Consider the following 17,012-nt stretch of genomic DNA (forward strand, 5'->3'; position numbering starts at 1 on the left):
AAATAACACGTCGTATATTTTAACTTATATTAATCACTAAAGTGGCTTCCTGTACCACAGCTTAGCATCTTTTTTGGGCGAAATTTCAGAAACCTGCCACCTGGCCACTTTCTCTTAAACTGACTAGTCTCAACGGATGCACACGTCATCCGGAAGGCACACTATGCAGATTAGCTTGTCCTTCAAAGCTAGGATTTTACGCATGCCGTGTTTAATTAAATTCCACAAAAAAACTAATCCGCACACGTGGGCAGTGAAACTCTCTTACGGTTTGGTTTTGATCATTAAGTTAACGAAGGGTTTTATTCTGCGCTTGTCCGTGGTAACCGCGAGAAGCAGAGAAACGTAATTTCCGGGATCAAACCACAATGAATTAAGTTCTGCAAGATGAAACATGCGTTAAAAAAAGACAAGACACTCATCAAACATTAGCCGGAGTTTGCTACAGGTCACGTCACCATTATTATCGGTGGATGTTTTTCGTATTGTCAGAGTCCGCCCTTGATTTCAGTGCTTTTTGGTGCGTAGGATGTCTCGTGCACAAACATTTCAATCTCAGTTTGACAGTTACGTCTGAGATACTGAACTAAGCAGTCATACAGAAGCGAGCTTGTTCGCACAAGCTTTTTTCTGCCCCCCTTGACTAATCGAATTTTTTCGCTTAGTCGATATCACGTGTCCTTCTTTGGTTGCACGCCACATCCGTCACGTGAGATGAGCCTGTGAAACTTTTTGAGTGTGTTCTTTGTAGTAGGGCCACTCAGTTTGGTATCCTAGGGGTAACTGCCGAGCTGTAGGTTAAATGCGTGAGCCTTAGATTCGGCCTCTTTCAATCTCATTTGTGGAAATGAGTTTATCGTTGTATCGTGTAAGAGAATCAAATAAATTTGAGCCGTTGGACTGAATTTCAGTTCATGACACCCCAATAGTCGACCATCTAATAGCCACAAATGAAGACATTTGAGTGAGGGTAACACGTAGTTTTAGTACGCGAACATATACTACTTAAATAGATAGCTGTTGAGTTAATTGATTTGTCCTTTTAGTGAAGCCGATGTTGGAGCTGGATTAGTGTGGTTGACGTCTAAAGTGTGGAGGAATATTGCATATTTGGACTGATTCGGAAATACGGAGGACTTCTTAATACAGAAGATACTGGAGTGCATTCTTTTTTCCTGGTTTCTCCAAGGTTTACAAACTTTTCTGCAACTCAAGTCATGATTAATATTCTTGCATGAACTTTGGGACATGTGACACAAATAGTTCATGCCACACTGTAGACTATGATCATTTGTTCTTGTCTAGTGGTCCTGTAAAAGAAACTTGTGTCCTTTTCCCAACTGAACATTCACCCCAAAAGCATACAGTTTTCAAAGCGGTGTACATAACTCGAGATTTTTTGTAGTTGATTACATAGTAGACAACCGGGTGGCCACCTGGCCGGCAGACAACTGTTGTCCGTGCGGCCAAACGTTAATTACAATGGTGAAACTGATGGTAACCAGGTCTGGTTTCCTACTTTCTCAGTTTTCTCCACCCCCAAACCGAGACTTATGGCATTTGTCCGCCTGGCAACTACGTGTACCGAAATTTGGACTGTGTGGAAATTTTGCAATGTGGTTTCCTACAAATCGTCATCGGACAACGTGTCCAGTGACAGGTGGGCTGTGTAATTGGGTTAATATATGCGGAATCCAAGCCCGTTTAATGCAATGTTCTTCGATCGTATCTTGCTGCATAGGCTAATAGTCAGATCCAAAGCAATGATAACTAATTGGTATCCTTTGATCATTTATCCTACGCTCAAAACGACATCATTATCCACTGTTCGGACCTCTAATCGATATTTGGCGGATAATTTTCATTTTGAGTGTTGCGGCTGACTTGATGGTTGCCATAACCTATCTCTAGAATACTTTTACTTTTATACTTTAGTCTCAAAAAAGATTTGCGCATGGATCCATTGCTGAACGAGTAGGTACTCCACACTTTCTGCATTCAGTGTTTCCCTGGGTTTATTTGTATGTTGCATAGAAATTGAGGATCGGCGGTTCGTTCGTCAGCGTTCCTCGAGCCCGATGTCAACTAACGTTGAAGAAGCAGTTCCTATCATTCGTCAGTGAAGATCCGTTTCTAGGACACTCAATCTGAATGAAACATAATCATTCCAGAGACCACAAAGTGCTTCTGTTTTATCTATAAAAATCTAGTCAAACAAAGTATCAGATTGGCTGAGGAAGGATACACGACAAACGACTAATAAACAAAGGTACGATAATATAATGCCGTGGTTCTCCTCTGAAGAAATAGTATACATTGAGGGGCCTCTTGAAAGTGTATGTATGTATGAGTTAGCGTCACTGTTTTCAGCCTAGGTCCATAACCCACCGTTCCTCGTACAATAGCGATTCCTCATACACTTGTGGGCGCACACAATGGCTCGGCACGGGAGATGCACGGGCACGATATATAAATAAACACAAATCAGCGCTCAACCAATGTTTACTGCGGCGCAAGTGATAAATTTAGCATCGTACAGCTCAAAACCGAGTAAAATTATTTGCATGACCAAACTTCATCAATAAAAATACTGAAAGCTTTTAACTGAGGCCAACTCTGTTCAGAAAAAAAAGCGAACGTTTGCCCTACAGACAATGTAGTAGGTCACCGCCGCAATAAATAAAACTCGTAAACAAATAACAAGACAAGTACTAAAAATATTCAAACAAAGTATCAGATTGGCTGAGGAAGGATACACGACAAACGACTAATAAACAAAGGTACGATAATATAATGCCGTGGTTCTCCTCTGAAGGAAGAAATAGCATTGAGGGGCCTCTTGAAAGTGTATGTATGTATGAGTTAGCGTCACTGTTTTCAGCCTAGGTCCATAACCCACCGTTCTTCGTACAATAGCGATTCCTCATACACTTGTGGGCGCACACAATGGCTCGGCACGGGAGATGCACGGGCACGATATATAAATAAACACAAATCAGCGCTCAACCAATGTTCAGTGAGGCGCAAGTGATAAACATAGCATCGGAGTGCTCAAAACCAAGTAAAATTATTTGCGTGACCAATCTTCATCAGTAAAAATACTGGGAGTTTTTAACTGAGGCCAACTTTGTTCAGAAAAAAAGCGAGCGTTTGCCCTACAGACGATGTAGTAGGTCACCGCCGCAATAAATAAAACTCGTAAACAAATAACAAGACAAGTACTAAAAATATATATGCATAATGTGTTTTTCAGAACTCCGAATCTTTGATAAAAATTCTCTACTGGTAGATGATCTGCACAGGATAGCCGACTATTATTGATCGCGTTCGTTCCGACAAAGATTTTTACGGAATCCTAGCTAGCCAATATTTAGAACATTCTGTATCTATTACATCACGCCAGTTATCCTGACCAGAATGATGCATAGCTGAATTCGGCAGACAACTAGTTTTCGAGTAAAGTGGTGGGTTTTCAAAAAAACCAGGCCCAATTGAGAGAAGCGACCAAAGTTGATCCTGATACTAACAGACTGACAATGCTGCCTTACCGCTGAATAGAAAATTGAACTTAATGTCGCTGTGGTTTACTGCTGACGAAAAGTGAAGCCAACCAATACTTAAGTGCTGAGAAGCAGTCCAAAGCAGTTTCATTTTCTTGGGATTTATCAGCAGTGCGAATCTCACGAAGTTTCAGAAAGTCTCGAAGTTCCGATCTTCCTGCTAGCAGTTCGAATACTCAACCGTTCAGCCACGAGCTCCTATCTAACGAAATTCAGCATATGCCAACTTATGCATGGAACGGAAAGCGGTTCATTCCGCCATACTGAAGGTCGCGAGTTGGAGACTCTTTTGCGTTTTTAAGGTGCGCATTGATGGTAATCCTGAGGACGAAACAGCTGGACACTGTTTCTCGGCTTTCCAACTGGAGTTGGCTTCACATAGTGGGACAGATATCTAGTGAAACTACTCTACTTTCGTCCCACTTTCAACAGTGGGTAGTGTTTTGTTGCCTGAGTTTAGCAGTTCACTTGTTATGTCATTTGATTAACACGTAAACGATGCGAAAACCGAATTAACATGTTATCGGTCTCAGCACCTGAATCAGGTAAATCCTTCCCAATAAGCTCATACTTTGGGTCAAATTACAACCTAAACCTTCACGGAGCAATTTGAAACAAAGATGGTTTTCTCTGTACCCCGGTCACCGCTCTCTGTGATTCGCTTTCTGGGCTATCGACTACTGAACAATCCCGAAGCATTAAGAAACATGCCTAGGGAAATTTTTTGCATTGTTTAGCAAACTTAATGTTCTACAGATTCTTGGAAACATATATCGTGGCACAAAGCAACAGATCATCTGCCCATTCGTATCTCGCTACTCATAAGGTTTCTGAAAACCTATCGACAGCCCACGACCGGTTTCGCCCTGCTTGGGGCTCATCAGGTAGGCACAGCCCTCAAGTTTCTGTCAACAGTATGTTTGTTCTACTTGAGACCGAATGGCACGAAATTAGTGAAATACACCTATTTACAAACAAATTCGTTTCTGCGAAAGACTCACCTGGAGCCCAGCTGAAACTCTCGTTTGTGATATTTCCATAGCTACATCGCTTCATTTCTGATCTTCATGAACTTGGCCCAAATAACCTCTATCATAGAAAAGCCAGGGAGAAAGCAGGTCCCCCTGTTGTGATCACATTTGCACGTGATCCTTGAACTACGGTCCAATAATATCCAAATCATTCCCATGTTTTAACACTCAACTTGAATGAACCATTCCCATGTCGTCCTCGCACTTTTGCGTGACTAGGGGAAAGACAAGTTATGTGAACACGGCTACACTGTCCTATTCTCCCAGTATCAAATTGCTATAGGCGGTAGGTAGCTATGCGTGTACTTGAATCATGTATGCAAGGAAATCATAAGCGCTAACGTGTTTTTATTCACCTCAGAAAAAACAGTGACAAATTTCTTCGTCCATCTTGTTTGTGCAGCCTTGATTAGGGATCGCAATCCGTGATTGTGTTAAAGTACACTGGGTACCATATAAACAGCATACGTTCAAGGTTTTTCGAATACCCATCACAGTTTTTTTTCCACAAACCAAGCGAAGCGAAGCCTCTCGTTCAATGGATGGGATGGGACCTTTCGAATAGTGATTCTTGTTCGCACGCGAACTTGGTTTTTAGAGAATACTCAAATAAATGCCGCTGGTTCTTCCGCTTAGGATAGTCCACTTCAATTGAATGTGCAGCATCAGGCCGCCTCCTGTTTGACAATACCACAATATTAACGAAGTTACTGAGAACTCTTCCACGAACTACGACAAGTGGTGCTCTTTTGGGAATGTCTGGGTTTCTGGTGAGTCTCTTGTGAAAAGCATATTAGAATGTAAATGAGTATACCGTCGACTTCGGTGCACTTTGAGATCAAGTAGAACACAAGGTTAATGAAAACTCGGGGACTGTGTCCACCTTATGAGCTCTAAGAAGGGCGAGGCTCATGATGGGCTATCTAAGTGTTTTCGTCAATTTTATGAGTAGTGCTTCACGTCCCAAAGGTGAACCCCTGTTCCATGCCTAATAAGAGGAACACATATAGAGGGTTGTGCCTTGTACGCATTTGGGAGCATTCTGAAAGCGTACAACTGCAATGATTATCCAAACAGAATGTGAAATCCTCGGAGTCAAGCCTAACGAATTAAGATAAGGTAGCAGTTTAGAGAACTACAAAGGACAGAATGACCTCTCCACAGCTTAATTTACCCTGCCTCCTCTATTACTTCCACTTCACCGAGTTTTTTCTGGAATGCTCTGAGCGGATTCATAAATGACCGGATGCAGGTAAGACTGATCCGCTGACCGGAGGAAACGCTTGCATGAAATCAGAACGACAGCACGCGGGCGCTTCTCGTGAATGAACATCGAGAAATAAGCTTGTGACCTAAACAAGAAGAACGAAACGGTATGTGTCGCACTCCAAGTGTAAGATAAACAGTTAAATCTCCGTTATTTAGCAAAATGGTCCAAACTAAGAAACGCGCAACAGTTCTCGTGAAACAATGGACATTTGCTCGGTATCAAGTAGGCTTAATAACAACAGCACTTTCATCCTGAAGTTGGACATCTTGAACAATACATCACACGAGTCTGAAATCCTGCGGCAGATTGCCAAGATTCAAGAAGGAATATGCAAAGTGAAAGAGGAGACAAATAGGATGTGCTGAGTCAGATGGATTTTGCGACAGTCAAACCAGATCTTAGAGTAGATTAACGTCGGAAGCATTCTAGACAAACATCACATTAATCTTTTGTGGCATCAGCCAAAATGATCCTCCACAGAAAGCGTTTTTCGACAACTTTGTTATTTTATAACTTGAAAGGATTTCCTCTATTGCCTGGCGTAAGTGGACATCAAACGATTGCGCAAAAATCACTCAGATGTTACGTCATCCATTGGTTTTTTTTATTTACTGGTAGGTTCTAATTCCACTCTTGTTTCCCCATTGTTTTTTTTATTTATTGGTAGGTTCTAATTCCACTCTTGTTTCCCGGTCTGATAAAAGGGTTCTTCAATTAACGAGAATAGAAAAAATGCAAACATGAACTGACCAACATCAGTTTTCCGTTTGAAGATGGTTTGTGCGTTTGTTGGACTATTTGGCCAATAAAGAGAACGAGTGAACGAGCGAAATGCACTCACAAGTTGATTGATGTTAACCCCAAAAGCGACCAAAAGGGAGATTTTGATTCTCGTCATTGTGAGAGACATTTGATAATTGCATGCACAATGAATCCAGTGAGCATACAAACCAAGTACCTAAATCACAAGAAAACTTGTGTGTTGATGCGTATTTATAGAAGCTGAACGCTCCAGCCGTCGGAAGTTTTTTGCTTCGAAATAATTTACGGTTATTGATTTAGTCAAAATCGACACTCTCATATCCACTATAACATTGCATACCAATTGTTCGACTACTTGTGGATGCCAAAATATTTTTTTACCACTCAGCCATCAGTGTAATTTAGTAAAGCGAGATAAAAATAAAGAATCTTTCGGCTGTAACACCCTTTCGGACCCTAGCTGCCATACCACCCGAAGGAAGTAAAATGGCTGGGATAATGCCATGTTTCCCAAGCCTAGACGGGAGAAGTCAATGTACAGAGCTCGGGTTCGAACCCCGGACTTTCCAGTAGGCAAATTCGTCCTCTGATCACTGGGCCATCTGGCCCCCATTGCAAATACTTCAAAACTCGTAAGCTCCACATGTTGATGTGTTTAATCCGACAGCATGGCTGGACACGAATGTGTCTTAGAGCACTTCTATGAAAAGTTATGATCAGATAATTGTGCCAAGTACAACTTAATTTGGCCAATCTCTCACCCAGGCAATCGCCATTAACATCAGAGACTTGTTCAAACGATCGGGGTTCATCATGACAGGGCCATGAAATTTCTATCTCCGTCATCATGAACTTTTGTGCCAATTTCCACTAACCAAGGATGTTAAAGACCTACTCAGGGTGTCTCTAGAAACACGAACCGTAGTACTCGCTCGAATGTACACCTTTGGCAATAACCAGATGATGTACGCGGGTGTTAGATCTTTTATGGTGATAAGTAAATCACCTTGGGCAAATTCACACTTCAATAGGAGGTGGGCGTAATTCTGACGTACGAGACCTCAAAATAGGTCGCTTGATTACCACACGATGGAAGTCATTTTAAAATTGCCCACTCAAAGAAATGCTCTCGGCTTTCTCACGCTCGCAATGTTACTTAACTTAAAAAGTCCTCCCAGGTAACTAAGAGTTAAGTACTGGTGAAGCTCAAACTCAATGATTGCCGAAATTTCTCTGCTGCAACAACCCGAGTCAACTTCGAAAAACTAAATTTTGTTTTCATATTGGAATAAAAGAAGACACTCGACTGCGCAGTTAACCACTTTTTTTCGAAATTCAGGGGCACTGATACACAGGACGTCACCGAGCTCAGATGCAAGTGGGCCACACGAAACCTCGTGTCATGTCAGTTAGCAGACCAAACGAACCTGATAGTTTTGCGAACAGATCTGTAAGCAGAGTCGATCACCCTAGTTACCAGGACATTTACTCTGTAGAACCAACGATCTTTTTAAATGAATGGTTGTATCTGGTTTCATACCCGGAGATGGTAGTACCAGATTGGTTTACCGCTGAATTGATCAATTCAACCTCGGTTAAGTGGTAACGGGCTTCCTCTAGGAGACACTGTTACGGTTCCCTCTCAATGGAGATGGCTTTTTTGTTTTAACTTGAAAAAGAGCGTAGAATGATAACGCCAGCACCCTAGCAGGAAGAAAATAGTGCTGATACATCTTGTCATGCTGCAATGCGTTGTCCGGCTGGTAAGAGTTAGTTGTATTTGTTTGTTACCGTTGATCATGCTAATATCAAATATTCACACGTAGTGTCGCATGGCTCAAACGCCGCTGACTGCCGAGGCGGCGTGGGATGTCACTTATAAAGTGTCTTCATTTTCTGGTGACTCTTGCGATTGATATATGCAAGATTCACCATTAGACAATAGAGATTTCATTCTGCCAGTGAAGCCATCCGTACTGAGAGGCCGGAAAGCAATGTACAGCTGTTTCGTCCCCAACAGCAGTGCAAATCTCACGAAACTCAGAGAGCTTTCAAGCTCGAGTTTCTGACCAGTAATTGAACACTTGACCGTTTGGCCACGAGTGTCCGGTCAGCAGTGTGATTAGATTTCACTTAGAAAGGACAGCGCCACTCATCTTTTAATAACGGAAGCCACGTCACGTGACGCTTTCCTCGAGTGACGAGTTGTCAGAAAGAAGTTTCACACATCCAGTGAAATCATTCTCCCTCTGAGCTGCTTATTCGTCTATGGAATGGTTCTACCCTAATCATGCGTTTTTCAAAAAACAGTGAACGGTGATTGTGCATTGGTGTACTTACGAATCAGCGCTTGTTTGTATGTGGTAATTTACAAAATGTGCGTGGAAAATTCGAACAACTCAGGCCTCAAGAGGGAAGGAATGCTCATCTGTGAGACCAGATTTTTTCTGGCTCTTTTGCTGACATTTCCTTCTAAGAACCCCCGCCAAATTTGGGACCATTCATCAACTGGCGTGTTCGATTGGAACCATTCATCAACTGGCATATTCGAGACCCGCCTCGCAGACAATGGTTCAGGCAAAGAAAGGGCGACATCATTAGTTTAGAAAAAATTTCAATGGTTGGCTACTTCAATTCGTTTTCGTAGCTGACATATTCGGTGACAAACCTTGCTTAATATGGTACGGTTTTGTTTTACCGGCCAACTTCACTGCGGCCGTTGGAGAAAAATCATGCATGCTTTGATTCAGAGGGCTGACCAGTGACTCTGTTCACAATAGCACTGAAGACATATGAAAACCTGATGCTAGCTAGAGAAGTTTGAGAAAACACGGATAGTTTTGGGAGCGAATGAGGAATAGCTACCTACGGATGTGCGATACCAAATCATGCAAGGCTAGACGTATAAACTAACTTCACTCACAAAGGAGGAGAAGGCGGTTTGCTTTGTTCACGAAAAGTTTTTGCACAGTTATACTAAACTGATTTGATTGCTACCTCCAGTAGAGGACGAATGGTTTATTCGTGATGGCCTTTCTGAACCAATAGTTTAGTTTGAGGAATATTCGGTATTCAGCGCGATTATTTCACTTCCAATACTGGCTTTGTAGGAACCTCGGAGTTTCGACCAAACTTCTTAGTATGTCGATGACAAAGGCAAGAAATTAGAATAAAGTACGGACAATTATCACGAACGTGTTTTACTGGTTGATTGCAATCTCTATTGGCCTAATAAACAACTCGCCGTGAGTTTTCACAAATAAGTACAAAAGAGAATAAACCCGTGTTCAGTAAAAATACACAACTCCATGGTTGATTGCAAAATAATTCAAAACAAGCATTGGAAGTAGCTTTCCGCATATGGTTTGCCAGTAAAATTGTAGTGACAGCGATTAGTTTGAACGAAATGAAATGTGGCAAGATAATTTCATTTAATTCGATGCTGTGCAGCTCACGAGAATAAGACTAGAGATTTTAGGAGAGCCCAAGCAAATGCGGTGCGATAGGGGGTCTTTGGGATAGTATTTGTACACACACACACACACACAGGAGTTTGTACATCAGGCCGTGGCTTTATGACAACACCAAATGAAAAAAAACAAATCCGTCGGCGCTGCTACGGATGAGAGATGTAGGCTGAAAGACGAAGCAGTTGTTTGTGTCTCACACAAACGCCGAAACTAGTGGGTAAGTGGCCTTGGTTCCCATTGTCATCCTTCGTCACAAAATGATTTCATCACAGTGACAGATCTGTTGGTAGCACATAGGAAATGCAATGATCCAAATATTCCAGTTGGAACACCGTCTGTATGTGTACTTGTCTGCCCCGGTTCTTAGACTACTTGTTCCTGATTGGATGACTAGTAGACCTGAGCATAGGTTGAGCTTTGCGGCTCGTCCGCTGCCAGAGGTACGTGGATGGAAGTGCCGAAATTAGACGTAACTGGTCCATTCGCCACAGTAAATAGATAAGGTCGGTGGTGCTCTAGGCTTTTATTGGTCATTCTATGGGAATATGTGCTGTCGGATTCGTCGTCAGAGGACTCAGCATTCATGTCATACACAGCAGGTCGATTTTCTTTTCTTGTTTCTGGCAAGCGAGAAGGGATGCGAGGGTCGGGGAAATGGGACAAGCATGAACTGGAACGGTCAGATGTCTGACACTGGTCGAAATCTTTGTATCTGAACGGGATGTTGATAGGCTTTGTCGGAGCTGGTGGTGGAGGTGATGCGGGCGGAGGTGGTATGTTATCATCAGCAAATGAGTAAATACTATCGGTCGCGGAATTTCCGCTCGGACTGGTGAAGGCCACATTTCTTGTTGGACCAGAACTACCGGAACCTTGAGTTACAGATCCTGGTGATCGATTACGCAAGTTTTTATTACTTTCTTCGCTTTGCTGAGTGGTCGTCGAGGCGGTAGATACAGATTTACTCTGAGAAGATGAGGTGTTGTGTGAACCAACTGGCATATCGGAATTCACATGTTTTGCAGGCGTGGCAACGCAGCTCTGAGATTCTAGTACTGAATGTTCCGTGTTTGGTCCACAGATTCGTACCGGTGAAATTGTAGCTCGTTGATCTCGTAGGCGTTCCATGTTGGGGAGTCGCTTAGTCGAGTAAGAGCTTCCTTCACTCATCGATGACTGTGAGTTAGTCCCAGAATGGTTATGAACCTCGGTTTTGTCACAGTCAGAATCCAATCGCTTGTCCAAATTTCGCAGATAGGACTGAGGCTCAGGGGGTAGGACATTCTGGATGATGGAAGCTGTTGCATAGGGAGCCACAGAACCGAACGATCCAACACTCTCGATAACAGACGAGGGTGTCCCACGTTCCATTACAACCAGATGACTTCCAAGTTGTGCCACGGGTGCAATAGGAGGAAGCCCACCTCCACTTGTACCCTGGAAATAGGCCTGGTTCCGCTCGGCAAGGGCAGTGGGATTTGGGAATTCCATGGTCGATTGTGAAAGCGGTACCATTTGTGTCTGATAGGTGAGATATGTTGGAGGTTGTGGCATGCCGTTAGGCGGATGATTCGCTAAGTTATTCGACGTAGGCACAAGCATCGGTCGAAAAGCTGGCTGGTTCAATGGGGTGTAGTCGAAATTTTGTGTTACATGAGGAGACATGGTTTGAGGTCGTGATGCCAGTGTACCGTTGGACTCGTATGTGACGAATCCAACACCATCAACCAGAGAATGTGACACAGGATACACGGAATTCCGGTTGACTGACGTGTCCGTCATTCTCGACGGCCACTGGATCCGATCCATCTCACTCTGCGTCACAGAATAAACGCCATAGTTACTCACGTCCTCGGTGGTAGTGTGCACTTGGTTTGTACTAACTGGTAGACTGGCAAACATTTCCAAATCAGATTTGAAGGGAGCAGGGGAAATTAACGGTTCCAGTTGAACATTGTTGGTTCCTTTCATAAATCGACCAGTTCGACGCCCGTCTATGGACCCCTGCGCATTCACTCCATTATCACCTGTCAGCGATGTGGAATGTGAGTTATTGGTAATCAGTACGGCTCCTGCAGTTTTCCGTAGGGTGTAGCGTTGTCGGCGACAAAAACACACAATCAGCGTAGTTAACGTGATCCATAGGACAATACTGATAACCAGAATAATTATAAACCATGGTTGTTGAATAAAAGGCTTTACATTCCCGGGCTGGTTCTTATTTGACTGGGTTTTGGCAGGTAAACCTGTACGTTCATCATAACCCCATCCAACACCAAGACCTGGTTGCCGCAAATCTGGATTCAGTTTGAGCGGTTTGCTGCGTAAGCCAACACCTTTACAGGTTACTGCAGCCATTTGTATAAAGTATGCGCTCGGGCTTGTCAAACCGCGAATGCGTATTTTCATCTCCGAATTGATTGTTGTATTGAAAGTTTGATAGTTGTGTGCAAATTCATCATAAACATAGCTGGCATAGCCGGACAAAAGGCCGTTCCATGCAGACACTGGTGGCGCGGTCCAGGTCAGTTCAACTTCCGTGGCAGACACCCAAAGGGCTGCGATTCTATCGGGAGGAAGACTGGGGAAACTCTCGAAAGTCAGAACAGTGTGGGCAACACTTTCTCGCCCCTCGATTTTTCCAAGTAAACCATTGGTTAAGTGAGACTTTACACTGACTTCGTAGCACCGAAACGGTTCAAGATCGCGCAAAAGCCCGGATCCCTCAAGCACCACAGGATGCATTTGTTCAAGTTGCCTTTCGTTGGGGACAAAGTCGGCTTTCACATCTAAACTCATTGTCGAACTTGTTTTGGGTGTATACTGACTGTCCTTGGGCTGGTGTGCAATGGTTCGTAGACGCTGGAAGTCTTGTAGACGTAGATACAGTTGACTTTTGGAATCACCTTCTCTTATCTGCAGGCTACAATAGGCACTCTCGTTTTCTGCTACGTCTGCCGTCTCGGCGGAATTTAGCAGATTTAAATTAGCGGCAATACATCGTAGGATGTTAGCCTCACGGTAGTAAATTGTGAACCCATTGATTAGTTGAAGAATGCCTGGTGGTTCTTCCACAGTCCAGCTCACCCGCAAATGCCTAGGCGTCAGTGCATAGAGCTTCAGGCTATGGATCTCCACTCGTTCCATAATAGATACTAGGTCCTTGTTCGTCAGTCCTTTGTGTAATTGACCTGTGGTCTGGTCACCCGATCTACCTGCAAAAGCTGACGAAAAGGTTAACACCGGTCCTATCGGTGGACTAACCCAGCCAACTCGTCCGTCACTCCAGCGAGGGCGAATCAGAAAGTAATACACAGTATTGGTCTCTAAGCCACCAATTTTTACCGTGTTCGCTTGCCAGTTCTGTTCCACGGTCTTCCAACCTTCCAAGGGTCGGTCAGCACGGTAAAACTCGACCCAATAGGTTATCGGGATGTGATGTCCGTCAAATCGATCCCCTGAGTCACGTGATCCAACACCAGGATCAATCCAGTTGGCCGCATCCCAGGCCAATGTAACGGTTGTGTCAGTGTGATTGGTCACATGAACATTTCTCGGTGGTGACAGTGGGTTTTCTTGACCATACTCGGGTGGTATTAGGGTCCCAAATGGCACAATGTTCAAATATGCTGTCCAGTTAGACTGCAACATCAAGGGAGCGTCATGTTTTGACGAAGAGAGGCGAACTAATGTGTGTGCCGAACAGGTATAGCTTCCAGCATCATTCAGTTGAACATCGACGATTTGCAAGCTTCCCCCTGGTAGAAGACTGTAACGTTGCACGTCAGCAAAACCAGAAAAATCCAACAGCTCAGTCTCGTGTCCGGTTGATGCAGTGTTTCGATACCAGTTCACAGTCCAATCTGAGCTCTGAATTCCCATCGGCTGTTTATGCACGTGCACGCCTGCTTGGACGCTTGCCCGACTGATACTGAGTTCGCAATCCAGAGTGACAACATCGCCGACAGTGCGAGTCTGATTCGCAGGAGGTAAGCCGATGATTGGAGCAAAAGGGAAATGAGCATGGGTGTTGGAGTTCCCTAGATTCGTGTGCGGTCCCTCTGATTTCTTGCTTTCTGTATTTGCGTGGGGATCTGGGATGACATGAAGGATAGCACTGGAATGAATCCGGTCAATGGATGAATGCGCAGTGCATTGATATTTTCCTGAATCACTTAGCTGAGCACGACTGATTTCCAAACGCCCATCACTGTGAAGATAAAATCGATTGTTGTTGTTCGTTGCAGTTAAATGATCTGACGGAAAAATTGGTGTTTTATCAGGCAATTCCCAGTAGATCGATGGCTTTGGGTAACCGTTTGTGATACAATGAAAGACAGCAACATCACCTTCATGAACTGTCAAATCGTCCGGTGTCCGAGAGAATGTTGGGGGAGTTTCAACGGTTAGTTGAGCATCGGCAGCAATCCCTCCAGGTGCGGTACAAACATAAACACCAGCGTCACTGGGCTGAACATTTTTTAGTAGTAGATAACCCTCGGCCAACTCAGTACGTGTGTGATCGATAATTCCACCACCATCTTGACCTTTGCCCCACTGCACCAAGTGATTCCCCTCTGTCCGACATCTGAATTTCACGTCCATACCCTGACGGGCCCGAACATCTTTGGGTGTCTCAATGAAGCGCACACGCGGCTGAATGGTAAGTTTTGCTGCAGGTGACTGAGTTTTACCAATAATATTTCCCGCAACACAAACATACGATCCAGAATCAGAGAGCCTAACAGAATCAAACTGAAGTTCACCTTGTTCGGTCACCTTTACGGACGGTAAACTCGGCAAAGTGATATTGACAGGCTGTGGTAAGTGACCTTTCATGGCAAAGGGTTTTCCATCTCGCAGCCATAGTACGTATGGCTTCGGAACTCCTTTCGGTGGTACACACTCAAGCAAAACACGATCACCTTCGTGCACAGTTTTGTCTAATGGAAGTTGACGGAAAACAGAATCCAGATAGGCTAGGCCTCCTTTGACTGGTGGGTGACTCACTGTCCACCCGGCACTGTTTGAAGCGTTGCAGTAGAACGTGTAGACCTTGTCCCGTGTAGGGTTTGAAATCATCAATCGACCGTAATGCTGATTGACGTGAATTCCCGATGTCGAGCCACTGGTGGGAACGCGGTCGATAACAGTCTGACCTGTGCCTGCATCGTACCAGTGGATGACCGGTTTTGGAACACCATCAGCTTGACAAACGAACTCTAGTACACCATCCGCTGAATAGGTGTCTGTTGGTGGCTGGCGAATAATCGGTTTCTTTGAGCTTTCCTGGGGTGCAACAGTCTGTGCAGTCTCGGATCTCTGGAAGTTTGTCATCCATAGGATCAAGTTGAGAACGTGGAACCACACAAACATTGGCGAATTGTGACGGAGTAGAGTGTGGCCAAATCAAAGGAGAGGGCATCTAGGATTGAGAGCAAAAAAGGCACAGCATAAGGAATTGATTTAGAAGACAAATAGGGCTGTTTTATAGTACAACCAATGGAAAAACTCAACAGGTGATTACTTGATGGCCCCAAAACTGAACTGCCAATATATTCCGTGTAAATTCTGAATAATAGTTTCCTAAGTGCAAGTGTTTAAACGCTTCCCATCAAAATCAACCTAAGATTCCAATTATCTGTGTCAATCACGATATGGTCCCTGGCCTAGTCACCACAAATTTAGATGAGGCGTGACCAACTTCGCCCGGGGTCAAACGCCAATCTCGACTGAAGGGTGCGGTAAACAACGCCATCTGGTTGCTGCGCCGTTGCCTAAAAGTAGTGCGTAATTGCCACAGGTGAGGTAACTGATGTGACTCTGAAAGAATGTCCATTTTTTGTCTAAGCTGCATTTGCTAGAAAGGGGTGGAGCCCGAACGATTTGTTTCCTGCACATGTGTGGACTATCTGTCAGTTAAGAAGTCGGTGAAAAATTCAATACTCGTATTCTAGGCAACATGATTCAATAGAGCGCTATTCACAAGGGAATCACGATGTGTATTCTATTATCTCACAACATTTCTTAAAAATTCAAGCTCCAGTGCACTTGTTTGTTTATGATAAAACGATTAGGGCAATAGTTTACTATCAAAGACTGATCAGCAAAGTCGCAAATATCAAGGAAAAGCGCTTAGCAAATGATGTGACACTACTGTTTATTCGAAGATACAAAAGATGACGGGCAATTGGAAAGTGTGCATGGATTTGAGGGGAGGAGGGCTATTTTGGCGAAAAAGGCTAGTGACCAGTTCGGGGAGGATGCAAAATTGGCAATGTGGCGAGTTTGTGTACTCCACTGAGAGCGTAAATTCATGGTTGGTTACTGATTCGATACCGAACAAATACCCTATTCACTTTGAAAAATAAATATGAGGGCCGCTCAGTGGAAGAATTCGAAGACAGCGTGAGTTTGAATCCAAGCGGCTGTTGTCCAGAAACTCTGAACCATTGCATTCGGTACTGATGATGGAAGTGAATACTACTCTCGAGATAAAATGCAAATATCGATCCTGTGGATGTGCTCATTTTAACCCGAATCTTCATGGACAGCGCGTTCATCAGCCAATCAGCATAACCGCCGCATAACTGTTAATTAGCACTCAGAAACTAAGCTAGCGAATTTTGAAATGAATATGCCCCGCGGTCAGTTCCGGACATTTGCTCGCGCGTTTCCAAGGGGCTTATGCTAATGTGGGAAACGGTGGTTACGTACATCCAGTGGTATTTCAAGATAACTAAGCTAATTTTGAAATGAATATGCCCCGCGGTCAGTTCCGGACATTTGCTCGCGCGTTTCCAAGGGGCTTATGCTAATGTGGGAAAGAAACGTTACGTACATCCAGTGGTATTTCAAGATGTGGAAGTTCATATGGCATCTAAATTTTACCAGTACTTTATATATATATATATATATA

General features: G+C 43.8%; 1 protein-coding gene across 1 annotated transcript in view; it reads right to left on the minus strand.

The window, feature by feature from the left end:
* Window positions 1–10,483: 10,483 nt before the first annotated feature.
* The window catches only part of T265_01779 (hypothetical protein), a gene marked incomplete at both ends in the record, with an annotated part of 53,984 nt that continues 47,455 nt past the window's right edge, over window positions 10,484–17,012 (minus strand). Inside the window, one exon of the mRNA XM_009165869.1 lies at window positions 10,484–15,469. Within this exon, the coding sequence (XP_009164133.1) occupies window positions 10,484–15,469 (4,986 nt within the window). The remainder of the gene's footprint in view (window positions 15,470–17,012) is intronic.

Source organism: Opisthorchis viverrini (assembly GCF_000715545.1).
Source record: "Opisthorchis viverrini unplaced genomic scaffold opera_v5_19, whole genome shotgun sequence".
Classification (NCBI taxonomy): Eukaryota; Metazoa; Platyhelminthes; class Trematoda; order Opisthorchiida; family Opisthorchiidae; genus Opisthorchis; species Opisthorchis viverrini.